Source organism: Xenopus tropicalis, chromosome 3, assembly GCF_000004195.4.
Source record: "Xenopus tropicalis strain Nigerian chromosome 3, UCB_Xtro_10.0, whole genome shotgun sequence".
NCBI classification, from domain to species: domain Eukaryota; kingdom Metazoa; phylum Chordata; class Amphibia; order Anura; family Pipidae; genus Xenopus; species Xenopus tropicalis.
In genome coordinates, this window is record NC_030679.2 from 94,254,086 (window position 1) to 94,278,719 (window position 24,634).

At 37.8% G+C, this 24,634-nt stretch overlaps 1 protein-coding gene across 3 annotated transcripts in view; it reads left to right on the forward strand.

Annotated features, from left to right (window-relative positions):
* Window positions 1-4,096: 4,096 nt before the first annotated feature.
* LOC100496327 (rho-associated protein kinase 1) overlaps window positions 4,097-24,634 on the forward strand; it is a 47,948-nt gene continuing 27,410 nt past the window's right edge. The window contains exons 1-12 of one of the 3 annotated variants that reach the window (XM_002938880.4): window positions 4,097-4,233; window positions 5,616-5,951; window positions 7,039-7,175; window positions 9,162-9,450; window positions 10,932-11,029; window positions 12,364-12,457; window positions 13,544-13,678; window positions 14,159-14,284; window positions 15,195-15,299; window positions 16,912-17,100; window positions 20,989-21,200; window positions 22,704-22,932. In XM_002938880.4, the coding sequence (XP_002938926.3) occupies window positions 5,763-5,951; window positions 7,039-7,175; window positions 9,162-9,450; window positions 10,932-11,029; window positions 12,364-12,457; window positions 13,544-13,678; window positions 14,159-14,284; window positions 15,195-15,299; window positions 16,912-17,100; window positions 20,989-21,200; window positions 22,704-22,932 (1,803 nt within the window). In that variant the 5' untranslated portion in view covers window positions 4,097-4,233; window positions 5,616-5,762. The remainder of the gene's footprint in view (window positions 4,234-5,615; window positions 5,952-7,038; window positions 7,176-9,161; window positions 9,451-10,931; window positions 11,030-12,363; window positions 12,458-13,543; window positions 13,679-14,158; window positions 14,285-15,194; window positions 15,300-16,911; window positions 17,101-20,988; window positions 21,201-22,703; window positions 22,933-24,634) is intronic. The other 2 variants (XM_012966921.2, XM_031899137.1) reach the window with 2 other exon arrangements.

The following is a 24,634-nucleotide window of genomic DNA, read 5'->3' on the forward strand; positions in this document are numbered from 1 at the left end:
TGTGGGTCCTGACTGCCTGGCATTTTTAATGTTAACTATATTTTCCAATCAAGCACTGCATACCTTCTTCTTACAAAATGAACACAGCTCTACATATACCACTGTGTAATGGAAAGAGCTTTGTATTTTGTACTTTATTGTGCACATATCTTTGTATACTAAGGGACTGATTCATCAAAGTAAGCAAATGTCACGAAAATGCTTACGAAAAATCGTGTTAGTCACTATAATATTGCATTGGTGATCCAAAAGTCACAAAATTTTTGTATCTGAACGATCGTAAACGGCGGGAAAACCTTTCTGAATTTGATCCTTGTGTGCATGATTTTGGAAGCCTCCCATAGGACTCAATGGCACTCTGCAGCTCCAACCTGCCCCAAGGAAAGTCATGATACCGAAGCTTGAATTAATCCAAAATTTTGTTGCTTAATTTAAGTTTGCTTAAAATATGAAAAATTGCGCAAATTAGCAAAAAAAACTGCGAAAATACGCAAGGTACCAAACTATGTTTTTTTGGTATTTGGAGGCAATCATACTTTGATAAATGGGCCCCTTAGATTCCCCCCTCTCAGGGCCTCCTATCAGTCTTCCAAAGAACACTTTACGGGTTGAGGGGAATCCTGGGAGTTTTAGTTATGTAGTAGGTTATGCAGCCTGTGTATTCTTTTACTTGACATAAGTAATTTAAAATCAAGAGGGCTAATCAGAGCAGGGGAACATTCTGTTAAATGACCAAAGTTTTTTTTTTTTACCTCATAGCTACTGAATGGGCCGTAAATATTTAATAAGGTTTGTGACAAATGTGGAATGTGGACTGGAAGTAAAAAGCAGCCAAAGGCAAAAACAAAATCAAAACAACCCACATATAAACACACAACAGTCTTCTACTTTTAAATATATCAGCAAACATATTATCAGCTAACAAATATGTCCAAACTTTGTGTCCTACAGAGGCACATAAATGAAAATAGTGCATATGAATTTAAAGTCTGACACTCTGGCTGCGGCAGTATAAGAACCAGTTGTGTGTATTATGTGCCATAAGACCCCCTAACAGCAAGCAGACCCTAGGAAGTACACATTCTGACAAATCCAAAATGGGTAAATGCATTTTATTACCGCAATCTACCAAACTGCATAGATATGCTAAACAGTGTTTTTTAGGAAATATATCGTCACAAACCTTACATTTTACCCAATTATATACCTCACTTTTTTGTAACATACCAGCATAAAACTTGCTGAATATGAATGCCAGGGGACTACTGAACAGTTTGATGCCCAATATGCATAGATTTACCAAACTTATACTGTATGGCCTACATGTATGTGTATTATGTGCCATAAGACCACGTAACAGTATGGAGACCTTAGAAAACCATTTATTTTCTGAAGATACTAAGAACTTAAATGGGTAAATATGTCTCTTCTGCAAACTAGAAAGCTATGCCAAATGTTTTTTACCCCATCATATGCCAAACATTTTGTAATGCACCAACATAAAACATCCTAAATATGAATACTAGGGGTCTACTAAACAGTTGGATGTCCAATATGCATAGATTCACCAAACTATGTGGCATACAGAGGCACTCAAATGGATATACAGCAGGCAAATTTTCCAGGGGCTCCCCTATTACAAACAGCACAGCAATATTCATACAAGTTCCTTTTGGATTGTTTGGCGGTCTGGGTGCAGCGCCACAGAACCGTAGCTATGGGGAGAATACAATCAATCCAAACCATAATGGTGTGCACACCTGGTTCTGGAGCTTTTTGGTGACCTCTTTTGTTATAATTTACAAAAAGGAAAGGGGGTCTTTTTCAAGTTTTCATAGGGGGGTATTTTAGAATCTGTGGGTCAGGCAAAAGGAATTGCATTGTATACTATTTATATCAGTAATGTTAAATCAGTGAAAAAAGGTAGAAATATGGAGTTTACCTAATATAAGTACTATACATTTCAACATACCCTTGCAAAGTGCAGGGGTATATGAAGGTGAATGCTACATGTATGTAAGGAAGTCAGACAATCCTTTTAAAACCAAAAATGCCAATTGTGTTCCTCCCCTGACACGTTATATTTACGCGCGCTCAGGGGAGGACATCAGGCGGGGGGCCCTGCAGAGGGTAAGGGCCCCTGGGGCGGCTGGATAGGGATTGGCGGATACTCAGGATTGGTAATGTGAATATGCATCAACAAGGAGAGCCTGGGAAGCAGTACATATATTCTGATTATCAGAAATCACAGGGCCTATACAACAAAATTATTTGCCCCCCCCAGACCTGTTTCTAATATACATTTATTAAAACATCTGTACCATTTTTATAAATGAATAAATAAATATCTTGCCTGTGATTCTGGTACAGACAGGATATAGAATAAAGCCTGAGAAAAAAGCCTAATTTGTGCTTTTTAAGATTTGAGAAAGGAATCTCATTCAGTAATAATTTAAATTTTACCAGTGGGGAACTACACCATGAGACAAAGTTTGTACAGCTGCACAGGGCTTAGATGGGTGAAGTTTAAACTTGCCCCCCAGTCCACCCAACAAGGCCTGGATTTGTGGAGAAGACACAAAGGCCCGGGCCAAGGGCGGCACAAATTTTGGGGCGCTGCAGCACCAAAATGTTAAAATTATTGGAGCAATGGGGACCTCTCCCATTTAAACTTCTGCGCATGTGCTCTCACGGGGGGGGGGGGTGTTGCTGTTTGCGTATACATGAATAGGGACAGCCTAGGGGCGCCCGGATAAGAAATCCAGCGCTGCATCCAATCCCTATGTGACTTTACTGGGACTTACACTTCATTGACAAATAAGCAGTATACAAAGCTGTTAGAGAAAAGACCCTTCCTTCCAAAGTGCAGCTCACAGCGGGGGGGGGTCCAGTTAATCAAGTAAATGTAGCACTGCTGGGCCTTCTAAGACCCCAAAATCCACCAGGCCTGGGTCAACTGTCGCCCACCGATGCACAGAGACCACCCCCATTCCCCACCTCCTCTACCCCCTGACCAGGATCATATGCATGCGCCTCCATTTAGCTCACTTACGGAGCACTGGGGACACGAAGCGCTGAATTTTTCTGCACATCCTCTCCCCAGTTCTCTGCATGTGAGCAAAATTTAGGAATGGCAGGGTGACATGCTGCCCCTAAAATTGTGCCGCCCTAGGCCCGGGTCTTTGTGGCCTTGCCACAAATCCGGGACTGCCCCCACCCCGATGGTTGCCCTGCTTATATCTGTCACAAGACTTACCCAGTTATATGGAGATGTTATCAGTCTTCATTTTCTCTTTTTGGTGTCAGTGCTTTTTTGTAACCAGTAGAGGGAGCGCCTTTTCAATCACAATGCTCTCGATCTAGTGCAAATATTTTCCTTTTAAATGTATTTATACAGTTTAAAAAGCAAAGTATATTTATGGACAAGGCCCACCAAACTAGAAAATGGATCAGAGTGAAGCTCTGGCTAACAGTAATGACTTCATATATATCATAGTGCTGCTATTTTACTTACCTTTTCCAGGGGTCCCTATGAAGAGGGATCCTGGTAAAGGTAAGTAAAATGGCAATTCAGCGCTACTTTTTGTCCTGATACTGATGTATTTTTTTCCTAAAAGTAGAATGCCTTAGGGAAAAAATAGAGATATGTTTACTTGTCCTTTAATGTGACTGCATATAGCTAAATCTTGTGCAAAAAATGTAATTATATTTTTGCTTGCAGTATCCCTTTAACTAAGTCTAAAGCCTATAAAACATATAATACTGTTGTTTAATTTTAAAGAAATAATTAATTTAAAAGAAATAAATAAGTCACACAGTTGCCTGACACATGCTTGTCCAAGCAAGTAAATTTAACACTGCAGTCAAAACTGCACTTCTTTTATCATTACTTCTGTGCTTATGTAGCAAAGCACAGAGAATTGTTCAGGGTGAATGTTGGGAAGCAGTAACTTATAATTTCAGGATCCTCTGTCCCAATGATAAATGCCACATGCCCCCACCTGGAGCACAATGGGTTAATCTCACGATTGCAAGAAGGGGTAGAAGCATTGGCGTGGGTCCTGTGCCTCCAGGTAGTGACAGTTGCCTGGTTGCACAATCGCTGCTAGTTAATCATAAAAAGGAGCAGCTCACGCCTTGTTGCTTGCAGTAACCATAGCAGCAGTCACAAGCTTTCTTTTCCTCTGAAACTTAACTGAAGTCAAGGGGGAAACAAATAATCCCTAAAACTAGGTAAGTCATTTTTTTACATTATACTTGATTGTACTAGTAAATTAAACAAAATTGTCCATTAATTTGTATATTAGCCCAAGCTTAGACTTTGGCTCTTTTGCCAGGTGTATGTGCTGTGGGTACAGAATAAGTATATCAGCAAATTACTGAAATATTTGTGTTAAAATAATAAAAAATGGGGTGTACAGCTAGTTTTAGGCATTCCCATGGGCATTTTCACTTGTATTTCATACGTTCCACTGCACAGAACCTGGAAATGGTTAATCATTGGGGGGGTGCTAATTTGCCATTTTCCATCATGTCCCAGGGATTTCTTGCAGCTGTCCTGGGTCATGCATATGTGTAGTCAAGTAAAAGTTTTAATTTTTTTTTCAAAATATAGGAAAAAGCACATTTTTTATGGTTGTCCTAGCACTCCACCAACAACTAATGACTGTAAAAGTAAAAATACATAAGTATGTTAGATGTATGAATGAGTGGAATAAACAATATGATAGGCTTTAGGAACCAAGTGCCTTAAAAAAGTTTTATAGGTATTGTCCATAAACTTATATTAATGCTTTTTGCCATAAGTGATAGCCATGTTTTCTTTGAAGAATTACAGAATTATCTGCAGAAGTGACATGGCATTCATCTGCAGGGCATCAACAGACACTTTTGAGTTATTCATGAATGTGGTGTAAAGTAAAATTACTGTAAGAAAAAAATATCCACATTTGCCCTCTATCAGATGACAGTATCAGTCTTATCATATGCTTAATTGATATATTCTGTTTTTCCCTGAGGAAGAGCACAGTTTGGTGCTCGAAACGTCGGATTTTTTTCAATAAACCTTTTTTTATTTTCATTAAGTCCCTATGTGTGCGGTACTCTGCTTGTCTATTGATATATTCTGATGTATGTTTTGGTATTCTTTCTGCCATTTATATGAGAGTGTGGCTTTATTCTACTTTCTTTTCAGACATGCTTATAATCAAAGCTCTGTAGGTGCTTTGGTCCTAATGGTGACCTCATTTGACACTATCTTACAAAATTTACTTCTAGTAACTTCCATTTCCACTGTTTATTCTTGTGACAGCCTCATATTATGATTGCGGTACTAAAAGCACAGCCTTATGTTGTTGTTGTAATAATATACATCTCAGAATACTGATATGGATGCTGGATAATAAAGCACACAAGTCAGTGTAATTTACATCTCTGTAACAAAAAATGTAGTTTTTTTGTTACTTCTGGGGACCCTTCATTGTCATAATGACATAACTATAGAAACCAAGGTGATATTGGAATATGTTTGTGTTTTAACCCTAGTTTTACTTATTGTATTGATACTGCAATATTGATGACATTTCTGAATTCTCACTAACCTTTGTTTACTACAGAGCCAAGATTTATCATCTCTAGAATTCCAGTTACTAAAAACAAGGCAGGACAGAGAGCCAGTATGTAGCACTTGTGCATCCATTTCACATGCAAATGCAATACTAGCTTTTAACATCGACCATCCCTTGAAAACTCAGGGAGTATAAATGTCTTATAGAGTGTGTAACGGTTATGTGAGTTTGCCCTCCCGGTATGGAACAACTGGGAACTCTCAGTATCATGTTGACAGCGGCAGGATATCTCCTTGCTGGTCCTACAAAGATCTTGGAAGCAGCAGACATGGTTTGGAGTTATCCAAATCCCCCGTTTTATCTGACCTAGAGAAAAATATTGAGGTGAGTAAGTTTCTGAGTAACAAAATTGTAGTGAAAACTTATACCTGCTTAAAATAAAATAATAAAGGTCAAGAGCCACCACTAAATGAACTATCAAACCTTACATATAGTAGACTCCTCATTATAAGCAGCATATTCATGAAACATAAGGATATGTTCTGTTGCATGGAACACTGATGTGACCAGTCTTACTTATGTATTGTCAGCAACTAATGTATTGTTTTAGTATTTTCACTGCAGCTCTCTATACAGATGACGGCCATTTTGTTACATTCATAGAGCACTAATTCCTCCCATGGTCCTCTCTAACCTCCCTCAGAAGAGAAATTGTTCCCCCATAACATTTTATCACTCAGTGGACTTATCAAATGTTCCAAAATTAGAAATTGGATGTATATTTACAGGTAATTTCAGTCAAGTAAGGGGAAATCTATTCAATAGGGCTAATTTACAGCTGCATGCACTGAATTCCAGCATAGTTGCAGTTACTAGGAGTGACAACTGTGGCAGATGTATCAAAATGAATGCAGTTGAACTCACCCAGAAATATGAATTTGACACAATTGCTCTGAAAAATGTTTTTTTTTGTTGCATCTGCATTTTACCCTAGAGCTACCACCTGGATCCAATGTGGTGGTTGGTTCAGGGTTGCCCTAAGTCAGTAGTTACCACAGTAGGAAAGGAAGGCAGTGACACCAGGTGCAACTATGTAGAAATGCAAAGAGCAAATGTTGACACAAGTAATAAATGGGGTTTTTCACATAAATGACTGTGGAGAAATTTTTGGACCCACACTGTGCTTATGGTCATAAATGACCCCTAAAGACTATAGTTTAGATAGTAAAATTACAATGCTAATTCTGCTGTATACTGCTGTATACCTATCTTCTATATATTTTTAAAAGACCATTAAAACATTAAAAAAAAATCTCAAGAACACTTTCAGTGCGGTAAACTCACATTTGTTCTTGCATCCAAGAATGGGGCTAAAAGAATTGTACCTCATTCTGCATGGAGCTCTGCAATTGTGTCTCATTATTTGCCATTTGTTGTGTTTCTAATATTTATCTGGTCTGTTTTTTTAAAGACAGCGGTGAATTTAGAATCTAGCTTTCTGCCTGGGCAATGGAAAGATTACAGCAGGAGTTCAGTAAGTCCACATCATTCAGAGAGAGCGAGGTCTACAAGTCCAATGCGGGGGATCCACTCTCTAGAATGTTCCAGGTAATATGCAGTTTGCAGCACAATGGTAAATAAGTAAAGTACACTTAAACCTGAACTTTTTTCTTTTAAAAATATTGTATAGCAATCAACAGCAGTGGCAGAAAAGTGTAAACTAATCCATACTTGGCTTGTTTGGTGGTTTGGTGACAGAATTTGGGCTCCTACATGCTGAGCCAAATCAGGCCTAGGGCCAATAATCAGATCATGCAGACTATGGAGACTTATTGGAAGAGGACAACATCAACATGCCAATGTGCTCCTCATGCAACAGGAGTTTCAAACCTACCCAGCTGATATCTGACTGGCAAGGTATCAGTTGGCCAGACCCATTTGTGGGCCAATACACATGTATACGTTTGTCAGGCCTTATGACTTACCTCTTCCTCTATCCCCTGATAAAATCTATCCAATAAAAGGCATTTGGAGTCGACCTAGCCATCTGGCCTGGAGCCAGTTTATCAAAGCCCATTTTTTTTATTGAGGCATAACAATGATTACCTCTCAATAATTAAAAAATTGGGCATCTGAGATATAAATTGCTTGTTAATCCAGTGCAGTATAGAAATGTACAAATTCTTTCTACCTAAATCTATATCAGTGGTTCTCAACCTTCCGAATGCCACAACCCTTTTATACAGTTCCTCATGTTGTGGTGATCCCCAACCATAAAATTATTCCTAAGACCATCGGAAATATGTGTTTTTCGATGGTCTTAGGCGACCCCTGTGAAAGGGTCGTTCGACCCCCAAAGGGGTCCCAACCCACAGGTTGAGAACTGCTGATCTATATGTATTTGAAAGAAAGGATTTGGGAAAGTGATAGTTCTCAACACCAAACACTAACACTCTACAGATATGAATGCCATTGCACTGGTCAAAGAAGTTAAACACATTCTGCCATTGACACATACATCTTTTTTCTTTGATGAATGTGTCAATTTGTATGACAAATAGAAAAGTTTGATAAATCCTACAACAGATTGAACTTGTAAATCCGTCTAGATTCCTCATCAGTAACTCAGCCCCTTAAAGATGAGAAATAGCTAACTCAAGAAGTCATGCTTTGAAGATAATATAAAGAACATGAACACGACAAGCTATTAGGGCTCATTTACCTTCAGGTGCAGTTGCAGTCCCCACAATTTCCCCACATTTAGTTAAATGTAAAAGTACTTTCATTACTTTCAGGTACTTGAGTGAAATGCAGTCCTTGCACTTCTGTATAGTTGCACTTGGCACCGCTCATTTCTTCCTGCCTCCTGTTCCTAATCAAGCACTGTTGCCCCTATTGTCGCAGGGGAACCCTGGAGCTACTGTCACCTCCTGACCAGCTCCAGGGTTCCCCTTGGCACAGACATTACTCGACACGGAACAATGGAAATTACAGAATGCAAACTTCCATGCAATTGAGTCCATGCTTGCAAAGTTGCTGCAGTTTTGCCATATTTGACAGTTGCGGTAGGTGCAGTGCAATTGGTGATTGCTCTTGAAATTACATTTAATTACTGCATTTGTAGATGTACATGTGCCCTATTGTCTAATAAAAGCTAAAAATTTATGTTGCAAACTGTAACAGTTCACCAATCATTGATATATATCAGGGATCCCAAACCTTTTATACATTCAAATGGAAAAAGTTTTGGAGAGCAACACAGGCATGAAAAAAAGTCTTGGAGGTGCCAATGAGAGCTATAATTGGCTATTTGGTAGCCCCCCTGTTGACTGGAAGCCTACAGAAGGCTCTGTTTGGCAATTACACTGGATTTTTATGCAATCAAAACTTGCCTCCTAACCAGAAATTTAAAAATAAGAACCTGCTTTGAGGCCACTGGGAGCAACATCCAAGGGTTGGAGAGCAACATGTTGATCATGGGCCACTGGTTGGGGATCACTGATATATATATGCTTCATCTGCAAGCTGTTTGAGATTTTTTTTTTTTTTGGAAGTTTTTTGAGACTTTTCATTTAAAGGAAAATGTCCCTTCAGAATCCAGTCCACTCCTCCCATTTCAAGAAGAAATTCACTTTCCCGTCTACCAACTTCATCTTCTGAGGATTTCAGTCTTGAGCTGCCATTGAGCCGCAGAGGGTGGAGTGGGTCAGAGTTGGATCTAAAGGCATCATTGACTGAAAGTGCCCAAAAGCGGGCTGATCTGGTGCAGAGACTGAAAGATGCTCAGGTGAAGCTGGAGGGCCAATCAGAGGAGCTGCGGCACCGGGATAAGGAGCTGGAGTTCAGCAGAGCTAAAATTGAATTACTGGCAGTGAAGCAAAAGGTAAATTCCTTTGAGGATGACCATGTTTAGACTGTTTTATGTCGCTACATCAATATGTATCATTACACATTTTTAACATAGCAATTTATAACAATTAGGTATGTACTGAATCTAGGATTCAGTTTGGGATTGAATTGAATTAATCCGATGTGTTTAGTCTGATCCAAATATAAATTCAGTCATGTGAATTTAACTTTCTGGACAAGTGAACATTACATTTTTTTGTTCAAACATCATGTAATTAGGATTCAAATACAGATTTGTTGATTCGGTATTTGGTCAAATTAAAATATTATGGATTTACTGGATCTGTAAAAACAAATTGGGATAATTTCATATCCTACTCAAAATGTTTCTTTAAGGTATTATCGTAGAGAATTTGCTTTTAGAGTACAAGCCACAATATCTTTTAAAAATACACACTCACTGCTGATGCCATATTTTTATTCTGAATACAGCTGCCGCTGCAAACTGCCAAATACATTTCAGTATTAAGAGCAAAGTTATACAATTTGGTGGATATAAATGCGAGTTATGCACTAAATGGTAGTGTGCTGAGGAAATCCTTAATTGAGTATTATTAGGGAATTTTTTAGTGGATAACAAACTGTGTTATCTAGGCAGTATTATTTAGTTGCTACTAAAGCAAATAAATTAATGTCTTGCATAAAAACATGCATTTACTCAAGGGATAAGAACATAATTTTGCCACCTTATAGATCAGTTGAAAGGTCTCACCTTGAGTGTGCAGTGCAGATTTGCATCTAATCTGGTAAAAAAAAAATGGAAGAATTAAACTATGAAGAAAGACAAGGTTGGGGTTGTTTTCTCTGGAGAAAGGGCATTTGCAAGGGAACATCTTTAATCTTAACCGGTTCATTAAGTTACATTATATACTGAAAGACAGGGACTTTTTCAGAAAAGAAAGAGCGGAACACAGGGCGGATTCTCAGCCTGCAGATAAACACGGACCTAAAAATTGCCCCTGCACTCTAAAAATCTTACTGATGTGCCTGCATCCAGAGCCACTGCATTGGGCTTCAGGCACACAAAAAGGATTTTGCAGCAAGTATTTGCTCGAGTATGCAGTTTCATGCTTAAATCCTTTCTGTGTGCCCGCACCCAGGCGAACGCAATAGCTACAGATGCAGGCATATCAGTAAGATAGGGGCAGATTCACGGCCTGCGTTTAGCAGTGCCCTTAGAGTGGAGAAACTGAACTTTTACTGAAATTGGAATACCCTTCTGGGTCGTGTTCAGATGGCATATTCCATAGTAATAATATCCAAGGCTACAGAAATGTCAATGCCTACAGTTTGTTTTGTATTTAATCAACTGCTGCCTTTGTAAACCCAAGTAAGTTATGTACCATAGGTACTTGTCTAAAAATCAAGGTGAACAGCACCTTGTACGTGTAGCAGGAGTTGGTTCTTTTTCCTGCAGTCACACTTGCCTTGAACTTTTTTTACCTTTTCTCTTAGCAACTGGAAACATCAATATCTCAGTTAGAGAAGGAAAAGGGTTGGTTAGAGGTGTCCCGCTATGAGGATAAGAGGCAACGTGGTGAACTGCAAGACCGGTGAGCAGACTTTTTAATCTATTTTGGAACAATATTACAAATAATTTATAAATATTTTAATGTTTAAAATAAATATTAGTTAAAATGATATCAGTTTCTCTTTTCCAGTGTTCCCTATTATGCTTAGCTTCCATTTTAGGCAAGAAAGGGAGGTAGGAAGTTAAAAAAAAAAAAAAAGATGGAATTCATAACCCTTGCAATGGGGTAATGGAAACACTCCTTTACCTTAAGCAGAACTTTGTTTTATTTAAGTTATGTGGTCCATTTAGCGCTCAAAATATAAATACTGGCAGCTGTTTAAAGGATTTTCAAGAAAATTGGTGCCAAAATATTCTTCCATCTTGGTTTCATGTTCTTACTGTATATAGAATCTGTGTGTGCCCACTTCAGCCTTGTTAGGTTAATGTGAAACTGATACTTATGATTGTACGAGTAGAAAATGCTATTGTAGTTAAATAAAGAGATATATAAATAGAACATACAGCAAGGGGTAGGCTTGCAAACACTGATCAATAAATCAACCACTTTAAGTCTCTTTCTACTGTAAAATCTCTGCATGTTATACAGAAAAATATAATGGTAATTTTGAGATACAGTACAAGCAATTAGGACTTAGACCTCCAGATTAATGAATGGCGTAAAGCTCTGTGCTGGGGATTTATTCATGTTCTGCTGTTTAGTCTGCTTGGGTACCTGTAAGAGTATTATGGGAATGCCAATTGTAAGCTCTACGGGGCAGGGACCTCCATCCCCCCTTTTGGTATTAATCTATTCTACTGTACAGCGCTGCGTACATAAGTGCTTTATAAATAAAGATATACATACATACATGCTGGGCATCTCACTACTGACAAATATAAACTCTTAATGCTAATAGCTAAGCCTTCATGGTATTGCAAGATTTACATTATTTCAATAGCATATAACATGTTTATCAAAAAGTTAATAATAAATAAAAGGGTAAAAAATGAAAAAAACAGAGAGAAAATAAGAGGTAAATAAAAAGGGGTAAAATAATATAGGGGTAATAATTCAAGGTTGCAAATGCAAGTCCCATTTTTTTACAAATCCATAGAGACTGTGATATCCTAAAGATATCAAAAGTGTATTTCCATCATGCAGTAACAATTACATGAATTAAGTTTATGAATTAATGAAGAGGAACATTGTTTGCTGAAATTATTAAAGATTCTGTGAGTTTGTATGTTACCTATAATTGTCATATACCAGTATGTTTCTCAAAAGAATCATCCAAAAAAGAAAAGCTGTATATTATAAAGCTGCATCTCTGGAATATAATATACAGTAATTAATTAATATAATTTTATTGCTAGGATTATTAATCTAGAAATGGAAGTGATGAAGACCAAATCTAACCTGGAAAATCTTAACTACACCAGTGTACTAAAGTATCAGAAGACTCCAATGGTAACTTTACAACAACTTTTGAAAGAGAGTTAGACACTAGGGGGCAGATTTATCAAAATGTGAGTTTAGAGCTTAATACATTAAAACTCACACTTGTTCTATTCATGAGATTTTTATAAGCATGTTTATTAAATACTGAACTCTGTCTTTTACCTATTGATAAATGTTTCTAAAAATCCCATAGGAATGAATAGAACGTGGGTGAGTTTTTATGTATTAAAGGAGAAGGAAAGGCTAAGTCACTTGGGGGTGCCAAAATGTTAGGCACCCCCAAGTGACTTTAATCACTTACACTGTTAGGAGAAAAACCACACCAGCCCGGGGTAGCTGTGAGCGTCTCCCCTTCCTTCTTCACACGCTTGCACATGCGCAGTAGAGTGAAAAGCCGAACTTTAACAAAACAGTCGGCTTTTTACTCTACTGCGCATGCGCTGGCCCAGGGATTTTGACAACAGAAGGAACAAGGAAGAAGGAAATGCTCGCTGCAGGTACCCTGGGCTGGTGCGGTTTTCTGCTAACAGGGGCACCAGCCCGGGGGAAAAAGGTAAGCAATTAAAGTTACTGGGAGGTGCCTAACATTTTGGCACCCCCAAGTGACTTAGCCTTTCCTTCTCCTTTAAGCTCTAAACTCACATTTTGACAAATCTGCCCCTAGGACTTGGTTATAAAAAAGATGCCGCTATCTAACATTTCTATAACAATCTGCATCTAGTTGCACAATTTATCAAAATCATGTTTATTTAGTGATCATTATTAGCCATGCAAATGTTGTAAGATTGCTGTATTTCATGACTTAACAGTACTTCATACATAAAAGAAATGGATTATTTTAGTGTAACAGGTCCATCATACACATTTAATGGCATTGTAGACATACAAGCTTTTTAGTTAATTGATTGGTGCCCCTTGGATTTGCAGGGATTTTCTAAGTTCATATCATATCCATTTAATGTTATTTTGATTTGAACAATGACTGCATCAATTTTTCTGCAATCGCATATGCAGCTGTAAATGATCTCTGGCTTCTGATTGTGATTTCTGGTTGTTAATATAATTGTATAAACAACAAACTTTTTTTGCACTGAGGACTTAAAGGAAAATGATGAACTAAGTCGAGAACTAAGAACTGCACGTGAGAATCTACTCTACCTTCGAAATCGAGTCAAAGTCCTGGACGCAGAGAAGACTCAATCTGTTGAGGAACTAAGGATATTGAGAGAGGTGGTTAAATTAGTTTTGTTGCCTTGAAGGAAAATTTGCCATTCACCATTCTGTTTAGTATCACACTATACTGAGGCCTTGTTTAACAACCCCTTTGTAAATACACCGATTTTATTTTGAGGCATCAATAGTTTACATACCTTTTTATATACAGTATGTCCCTAAAAGTTAAGCCATATTCAACATTCTATTAAAAATGTAACTATTTCGAGATAAAATTTAAATACATCTCCAATATTTACCAAACTGTAGGCCATGTCTGTAGCCTATAAAGGTGCACTGAACCTCACATTTTTATCAACGATGACAGTGTGCATATAAAAGCTATGATTGGTAGTGTAGTGTAACTGTGTATCCTTGAAATATCCTTTTTATGTTTTCGTTTAGATTATTTTTGTCATAAATACAGCTTAGTCTCTTAGTATTTTGGGTAACAATTCAATAACAAATCAATTTATCACAGATTATTTTCATTTTAAGGGGAGTCAGCAGGCCTTTAGCCAAACCAATGATGCAAACCAGAGGGTAACAGACACACTCCGGGCTCAAAAAGATCTGCAAGAAGAGCTGGCAAATCTGCAACTGAACCTAAACACTACCAGTCTGGTATGGCTCAAGGAACTGTATAGGTGCCATATTTTCAAATATAAGTTGATTGAACTGTGTTGAAATTACAAATTACAGGAAATCAGCCACAGAAGATTTTTTTTAAAAAAGCATAAGTTTCACTTTTATACTGCAGCGGGCAGTCTCTAGTAATTATAGGAGTAAAAAAATGGAGATTGGTCCACAAGTAAAATTACTAGGGGCAGAATAATGAAAATAAAAATCAAACAAAAATACTTATATTGGTATTATTAACCATAACTATGTATTACCATAGCTCCCAACTGTCCCAAATTTCATTGGGACAGTCCCTCTGATTCTTACTGAAAAGTCCCTCATTTCCCTTTGATCTCCTGCACTAAACCCTAAAAAAGATACAAATTTAATTAAATAAGTAGTTTTTGGCAGAGAGCCCAGAAAGTTAGCAAGCCACACCTGCACTAACAGTTTTTTTTAACAAAACTGTAATAACACATAAACAAGACCCCAAAACCCCCAGAAATGTGTTCAAACTTTAAATAACCTGCCAAATTTAGTCAAATGGGAGTGGTATTTAGGGGGTGTGGTCGCAAAAAATGGGTGGTCAAAAAATTTCAGCGCGCTGCGCGCCCCATTTCTTTTTGTACCTCTTTTCATTATCAAAATGTTGGGAGTTATGTATTACATCAGGTACACCTGTGTTGGGCAGCTGGTTTCATATTGAGTCAGATATCCAGTTTACCAAATATTTGGAGTAAAGTGGGGGATAGGTGGCAAAAGGCATTAAAATGATGGCATCAAACGTGGTTTGGGGAGTAGTTGGTGGTCCTGGGTTGCTATAAAAATCCTTGGGGGGGCTGGAATTAGCATGGAATGTGTCAAGTTACTTTCCCCAATGAGTGATACTTTTGTCATATGTTAACATTGTTAGGAGAAGGAGCTCGTGTCCTCAAAGATTATGAGATTGGAGGAAAAGGTTAAAGATCTGAATTTAAGGCTAAATATTGCACATTCTGACAGGGAACGGGTTCTGCAGGTAAGATTGATAACAACAAAATATTACCCTGTTGTATTGTTTCAAGCAGATACCAGTGTTTTTCAACTATCATCCTCAGGACATACCAGTATACGTGGTTTTATAACAGTGCAAAGAGACCGGCAGCCATTATACATTGAAGGGATGAAGTGTGCAAAAAATAGGCCTGTTTTTTTGCACTTTGTACACTTCCTTTCTTAAAGGGATTCTGCCATGATTTTTATGGTATAGTTTTTATTACTATATTACACTGCAAATAATTAACTCTACCATTTAAAAAAATAATGTTAAACCAATACATTTATTTTTTTAGCTGTAATATTGGTGAGTAGGCAGCCATCTCAGTGCATTGTGCTTTCAGATAAGCTATTGTTTCTCCTACTCCATGTAACTGGAGGAGTCATGAGCCGGACTTGGATATTTTTAATTTAATATTTTTAAGTGCTGATCTGATATTTGGTGTTTATACTTAATAGAATTAATTATACCACCAAACAAAAAGACTTAATCCAGTGGGTACCACTAACTCAATAATCCTATGTACAAATCATAACAATGTTAAAAATGTGACATGCAGTTTATTACCAAGTCACAAATAATAAAATTATCCTAGCCCATAAAAAACAAGGCATGGAGTTCAGAGGGGCCCCTCTGCATATTAACACACTGTATACATAAATTCAGTTGAGATACATATACCAAAGGGGGGTGTTTGCTTCAACAAGTGTTCGCAGTTAAAGTATTTAATGTAAACAGTCTGAAAAGTGTAAAACAGTCTGCTGCATACACTGCAAATCAACTTGCAACTTTAATAATTCCACACTCTATTGGGAACATGTCTAGCCCCTCATCAAATTTCAAAATTAAATATAAAAAATCTGTTTGCTATTTTATAAAACAGGTTTCAATGCAGGATTTTGTTGGAGGAGCAATATCAACAGATGCATTTTGAAAAAAACATGTTTTCCCATAAAAAAATCCCTTTAGAGTAAACCCATTTTGCGTTTTACAATCTACTCGGTCAAACTGCACTGATTATTTCTGAGTTATAACTCCTTCCACTAAGGTATTCATACTAATAATTGTTAATAGATTAATCTATTTAGCTAAAGGCCTTAACAAGCTAATATAAAAATGGCATCAGCAAATGATGTTGTGTGTCTAGGATGGACAGACTGAAAATAATCTAACAATGTAGATTAACTAACAAAGCAGCGTATACAGATACTTGCCAGCAGATGCATTGATGAAGAAGCATTAAAGCAAAATTCAGCCAAACTGCCCTACCATATCCACCATATATGCCAAGTCTGCCTTAATGAACAAAATCACAACAATTTTCTTTGCAGAATTATGACCATGAACACTAGGGTGTGAAAACCCTTTATCACTAACTTTAAAGTTAAGTTTTAACCCTCCATGGGTGGGTATAGGGAGATATGCATGGTCTTTGTTATCCACTGCATTGCTACTGTTATATATGTTTTCAAGGGAAAAGGAAAAGTTTCAAGATTAAAATATTGACAAGTTGTATGTTGTTTATATTGAGAGCAAGTTCTTCCCCAGTTTTCTGCTGTGACCAAAGTTTACTTCACCCTTTTTTTCTCTGCAGGACAAGGTGGAGCTGACTAGGCGAAATCAGGAATTGTCTCTCGAACTAGAACGGGCTCAGAGGGGTCAGGAGGGGTTTAATGACCAGGTCAGTGACCTTCACATTGAGCTGGTAGGAGCTAAAGCCCAGTCAAACCGTCAGGACCAGGAGAAGGTTCAGATGAAGGAGGAGCTGGTGATGCTGAAACAGGTGTGTAAAGTTGGGCTGGTATAGCAGGGGGAAATCTGACAAATAATCGCAGAAGCATTTTTAGGTGATTGCTATAGTAGGCAATGGTGGGGATGCAAACTAGATAATGTGGCGCCATCCCTTGATTTACTGATAAACACTGGTACCAAAGTGCCCAAATTAACCTGTGTGCCATTGCCTATTGGAGTAGTAATTCTTAATCTTAGCTTATCACAGAATTAACGGGCTTTTGTCTCTGCAAAATACTTTACCTTGTAAAGGTGAATGTTGCAGCACTATAATCCCTTTGTGCTATAAGATTCAGTTATGGCTATCATATTTCCATAACCTGATACAGCTTGAGATATATTATACTGACTGCACTGTGACCCTCTGTCATAGCCTGTTAGATCAGTTGGAATATACTTGTATTTACATTGTGCCACTAGGTATGCAGAGCTTTACAAAGTTACAAGCTAGAATATAAAGTAAATATCATGCAGTTGATAAATTACAAGGTACATTAGCAAGTGGTAAATATACAGAGAAGGCGTTCCTTGCCCCCTAGAGGTCACAATGAAATGAAAGCAGAACGGAGAAATGTTTTTTCTATTACAGATGGTCTACATAGGCAAACATTTGTTATTTTTAGTGTAGATTATTTTAAAACTGCTAAAACAAAAAATCAGGGGTACAAAATGTCCTAACATAGTTTTGCACGGTGTTTTCACATTCATAATCCAAGAGCCATGTGTAGAATTAATGTACAACAAGTAATCTTAACATGCTCCTAAAGTTAACATAAATTAAAAATGGAAGCAGTAAAGGGAAAAGGTAAAACAGAATTTGTTGTACCACCAATACAATATTACTCTCTTTATATATATATATATATATATATATATAAAGTCCAAGGAAATCAGGCACTCACGTATCAGAGGTAAGGATGCCTGGGTGCAGAATTATAATAAAGATAATACAAAAAGGTACCCCGCACTCACAGGACTTATAAGAAAATAAACAATTTTTATTGGTCAAAAAACTAACGTTTCGGCTGGGTACCTTTTTGTATTATATATATATATATATATATATATATATACAGTATATATATATATATTTTTTTTTTTTTTTTTTTTATTCCTTCCAAATTAGTCTTTTCACATCCCTACTAACAGTCACACGCGCATTTTCTATCCCCCCTGGGCAAAAGCGCAAGAGCACTAAGGAGCACAATAGCATGCCCCATTGCACAGAGCACTTCTGCCTAAGGGAATAGCTATGATCTGTTCCTCACAATAGATAAAACATCTGTCGCAAGGTGCAGAGTGCAGTGTTGGTGGGTGCAGGCCAGCCTTGTCCTGACTGTCTGCACTAAGGACAGGGCCCTGTTGTACCTCTGCTGCTCCCCAACCTGCATGTCTGAATGATTTGCATGTTATGGAACCCTACAAGCCTCACCCCTCCCACCCATTACAAATACAGTGCTGCCAAACACAGGAAGTGCTGTATTCTGCTGTTTTTCACTTTGTAGTCTGCCTTTCCTAAATGACCTGTAATATGTTGACCACACCAGTGACCCAGTATCTACAAAAATAGACTGAAGTTGCACACTGCAACCCATGAGGGATACACGTATATGAAGAAATTATATTTAGAGTAGCTAAAAAAATTGGTTGTGTAAAGTATGGAGATTATGTTGGTGCTAAATAAATAAAGGTTAATAATAATAATGATTCCCACACAACATTTACACATGAAAAATATATAGTTTATTTCTGTGTAACTGAAACCAACAGTACCAGCAGTACATTATGGTGAGCATTAATCACCCTCATGATATTAAAACTGAAGGTGGTACAAAATGGCAGGGGTGTTTTTTTCATTAATTACTTCATGTGCTTTTTTAATTTTCCAAAAATGAATGAATGTCTTCATTCTCGTACTTCTGTGAGGTGCTTGGGTCATTTTGTTCCTATACTGTTATATTAACAAGTAATAAGAATACATCATTAAGATGAAGACCCTTTACTGAAGTAGCACAGCCATTAAATGCGAGCCTGATGACAATATCATTACCAATTCCCTTGAGCTCTTTTTCGTTGTAAATTGGTTTTTTTTTTGCATTACTGCTTAGCTTGCCAATATCTATGTGTGTCACATGTAGATCAAAAGGGCCCCCCCAGCCACTGTTCTTACACTGTAATCTGAAAGATGGCATGAGACCAAATGCTGCTTCTTTATCAGATACAGTGGTGTGAAAAACTATTTGCCCCCTTCCTGATTTCTTATTCTTTTGCATGTTTGTCACACTTAAATGTTTCTGCTCATCAAAAACCGTTAACTATTAGTCAAAGATAACATAATTGAACACAAAATGCAGTTTTTAAATGAAGGTTTACGTTATTAAGGGAGAAAAAAAACTCCAAATCTACATGGCCCTGTGTGAAAAAGTGATTGCCCCCCTTGTTAAAAAATAACTTAACTGTGGTTTATCACACCTGAGTTCAATTTCTGTAGTCACCCCCAGGCCTGATTACTGCCACACCTGTTTCAATCAAGAAATCACTTAAATAGGAGCTACCTGACACAGAGAAGTAGACCAAAAGCACCTCAAAAGCTAGATATCATGCCAAGATCCAAAGAAATTGAGGAACAAATGAGAACAAAAGTAATTGAGATCTATCAGTCTGGTAAAGGTTATAAAGCCATTTCTAAAGCTTTGGGACTCCAGCGAACCACAGTGAGAGCCATTATCCACAAATGGCAAAAACATGGAACAGTGGTGAACCTTCCCAGGAATGGCCGGCCGACCAAAATTACCCCAAGAGCGCAGAGACAACTCATCCGAGAGGCCACAAAAGACCCCAGGACAACATCTAAAGAACTGCAGGCCTCACTTGCCTCAATTAAGGTCAGTGTTCACGACTCCACCATAAGAAAGAGACTGGGCAAAAACGGCCTGCATGGCAGATTTCCAAGACGCAAACCACTTTTAAGCAAAAAGAACATTATGGCTCGTCTCAATTTTGCTAAAAAACATCTCAATGATTGCCAACACTTTTGAGAAAATACCTTGTGGACCGACGAGACAAAAGTTGAACTTTTTGGAAGGTGCGTGTCCTGTTACATCTGGCGTAAAAGTAACATAGCATTTCAGAAAAAGAACATCATACCAACAGTAAAATATGGTGGTGGTAGTGTGATGGTCTGGGGTTGTTTTGCTGCTTCAGGACCTGGAAGGCTTGCTGTGATAGATGGAACCATGAATTCTACTGTCTACTAAAAAATCCTGAAGGAGAATGTCCGGCCATCTGTTCGTCAACTCAAGCTGAAGCGATCTTGGGTGCTGCAGCAGGACAATGACCCAAAACACACCAGCAAATCCACCTGAATCCTATTGAGATGTTGTGGCATGACCTTAAAAAGGCGGTTCATGCTAGAAAACCCTCAAATAAAGCTGAATTACAACAATTCTGCAAAGATGAGTGGGCCAAAATTCCTCCAGAGCGCTGTAAAAGACTCGTTGCAAGTTATCGCAAACGCTTGATTGCAGTTATTGCTGCTAAGGGTGGCCCAACCAGTTATTAGGTTCAGGGGGCAATTACTTTTTCACACATCGCCATGTAGGTTTGGATTTTTTTTCTCCCTAAATAATAAAAACCCTCATTTAAAAACTGCATTTTGTGTTCACTTGTGTTATCTTTGACTAATAGTTAAATGTGTTTGATGATCAGAAACATTTTGTGTGACAAACATGCAAAAGAATAAGAAATCAAATAGTTTTTCACACCACTGTATAGGAAACAAATCATTTACATCGTATCACATAAAAACTGGAATGGAACGGGCTGCAATAAAGTTACAACTAATTTGTCTTATTTACATTGTCCATGGCTTTCCCATAAGGTGAATGAGAAACTGACTGCTGAACTGGGACAGACACAGCATACACTCCAGCGCACCCTGGATGAACTGCATCAGCTCCAGGCAGAACACAAGATTTCAACCAACCTTACAGCTGCCTTGGAGGCAGAACGTTCCCAGCTCTTGGGTGAGAAAGAGCTGCTGATGTCAACTGTGGAGGAACATGGGGAGAGCCAGAGCATCCAAGAGCTCAGGTGCAGATGAGAATTTATGAGTTTAATTAGCTGACTTAACATTCTTGTCTTTGTAATATACTTTTATTTTAATATTTTCTATTTTTAAAGGACATGTAAAGCCTACATTTGCCTACAATGTATATCAGTTGGGCACATCACCACCACCCAAATGGCAGCATTTGTCCTGCATATATCCCCTCAGTTTGCTAGCACCATCACAATTTCTTCTAACAAATAGCAGCTTTCATCCGGTGGCCATATTCCCTCTGACACATTATCAGTTACATTTAAATCTGCAAACAGCATATGTGCATAAAGCCCCCTATTGTGTACATTTTATCAAGAATGTAGGCTCACACAGGCATTTGCAAAAAAGTTCTGCTTTGATTGAGCACTGTAATGGTTAAGCTGAGCTCAGGAGAGGAGGTTAGGAGGAAAAAAATAGGAGTGGACATCTAGATCTGAGTTTCTATAGGAACCAGCAATGCCATCTCTTCATTGGCTGCTAGACTGGAGGGTGTGTTTAGTAATCCGAGCTGGGAAGAACTGAGCATGCCCAGGAGCCAAAAGCCAAAGAAAATTCCTGAGGGAGGGGGCGAGTGGGTTACAGGAGGAGGAGCAAATCTAAGTGATTAAGGAGATGTTGCAGCCTTACTATTAACCTCTGGACAACCAATGTGGCAGGGATTAAAAGATTTCAAAGAGGCTGTTCTCTTGTTAAATTTTTGTGTGTGATTTATATGTCCTTTAATGTGTTTTCTTCAGATTCAACATTGCCAAACCATTTTAATCTAGAGGACAGCCTCCTATCTCCTAAAATTGCTGAATATTGATTAGGTGGAAGTTTGTATTAGTCCCTAGTTTTTTGTGTAGTAATTATAACCTCATATGTCCTTATTTGTTTAACTCCACCAATGAATCAACCATTACTGGCTCTCTTGATAGTGAACTCCATAGCCATATTAACCTATTAGTAAAAAAGTCTTTCGGTTCTGACGGTGATACCTCATTTTATGAAAGTCTTTATTGATGTTATCTTGTTATCTGTAAAAACACAAAAATAAACATTTTTTAGACAGTTGTGCAAATGATTTTAGATAAGCATACTTAGCCCTTTCCTTGTAAATTATAGCACCATATCCCTTAAGGGTGAAGTAAACCTGTTGTAAAGTAAAGTAGCCCCACATAAATCAACCTCTCCAACAGCTTTGTAGGACTCCACTACCTGCCCAGGTGTAGCAACCCATAGCGATACCAATCATCAGGCAATGTGTGTGTCTGTGTCTGTGTGCCTGTATATAGCCTTTTTTTTCCACCTGAGTGGAAAACGACTTTTCTTCATGGCAGGGGGGCATGTAATTAACTTGTACGGGGCCCCAAAGTTTCTGATGGCAGCTCTGTGGAAAGGAACGCTTTTGTTTAAGGATTCAACATCAGGAATGCCTAGAATATTAACACCCATATAGTGATACATTTGTCCATAAGCAGCCCCTGTATATTTGTTCTGTTGTTGGTTCACAGATCTTCTCAGGCGCAGTTAATAGAAGAGAGGGATAACCTACGTACCCATTGCCAGAACCTGCAGGTTTCACTGGAACAAGCACATGAACAGCTCGGCTCCCAGATCCAGGAGCAGCAGCAGCTCACTCTGTATTGGAAGGAAAGGTGGCAGCAGACTGCTGTTAATTTAAAAAGCACAGAAGAACAACTGGAACAGGCAAAGGCTCTTTGCTCTAGTACAACAAATAAGGTACAGGGCCATCAATCTAATGATGTAGTGCTTTGTGGTAAGCCTGCTCTTGGCAAATGCCACACATGAGCCAGGCTTGGTTTGTCAAATTTTAATTCTCCCTCTTACCAGCAGAGGAAGAGGCTTTTCCCTATAGATCTTCCATTTCAAATGCATACCCTTGCTTTGCTGATTTATACTTTTTAAATTATTACGTATGTGTCTTTCTCTCAATGTCTCTCTACAACCTCTTGTAAACTGAATGATTCCCGTTTAATGATATACCTTTTTATGCAATCTGAATATGAAATAATTATTTTATCAAAGGAAAATTATTTATGCTTTAATTGTATATGGCTCTATAAAATTATTTTGTCAACCCCCAAAAATATGGGACTTTCCTACCTCTTGGACATGCTGAAAGACATAGTAGAAGCATATTTCTTAAAATTGACTAAATAGCTCAGGAGCTCTTGGACTAAATCCACCATCCAAGGAAGCAACATGGGTGGAGATTAATGGAGGTTTAGGAAGGCTTAGCTTCCCCCCAAAAAAGACAAACCATCATCTATAAGTATACAGTTACATGGAAAGTAATTTATTGGTAGCCTCTCAAAACAAAAATGTCACCCTCTTCCCCTGGAGGCAAGACACTTAGGATGATGGCACATAGGGAGATTTGTCACCCACATTTAAATTCATAAGCAGTCAATAATAATTTTTGGATACACCGAAAACATCAATAGGCAGGCACTCCGGGATTTCAGGTATAAAAAATTGCAGAAGTTCACAAAAAATAAAGTAAAATCAAAGTATATTTATTTAAAGCTAACACATGTAACAGCAGGCCTTACGCGTTTCGTACCATGCGGTACTTAATCATAGGCTGAATGAACAGTTGCTCACAAAAAGTATTTAAAGCATGAGAGGCCAATGATCATTTAGATGTGATTAGCCAATCACAGCACAGAATTAATTAAGTAAAAACACATAGTCAAACATTTAAAGAAAAAAGCATGTGTTAGTAGCAGTATGTACCCTAAAGTATGTCTAGAAGATTGAGAGAAAGAGGATATACCCCGACTATTCTCAATACAGCATATAAAAGAGCAGCCTCTAAAAACAGAAACCATCTCTTTAATAGATATAAATTTACTGATAGTAGTAATAAACCTTCAGTAAATTTTACACAATCTACCTCAACTAAACCTAAAGACACTTTCAATACTCTGTCATGTATACTTACATATAGTCCACAATACAATATGATTAAAAATATTGTGGACAAGAATCTAGCCATACTAAAGACAGACCCGATTCTTAGGTCTATTTTGAACAATGGCATAAAATTTATCTCTAGGCGAAATGAAACAATAGGGAACAGACTGTCACCTAGCATGATTCAAGATAATGTACCAGAAAGAACGTGGCTAACACATGTAACAGCAGGCCTTACGCGTTTCGTACCATGCGGTACTTAATCATAGGCTGAATGAACAGTTGCTCACAAAAAGTATTTAAAGCATGAGAGGCCAATGATCATTTAGATGTGATTAGCCAATCACAGCACAGAATTAATTAAGTAAAAACACATAGTCAAACATTTAAAGAAAAAAGCATGTGTTAGTAGCAGTATGTACCCTAAAGTATATAATAGGGTGAATTATCTCAAAAAATGTCTGTATATTTTTTATATAAATGTCTTTTAGACAAAAAAGTATAC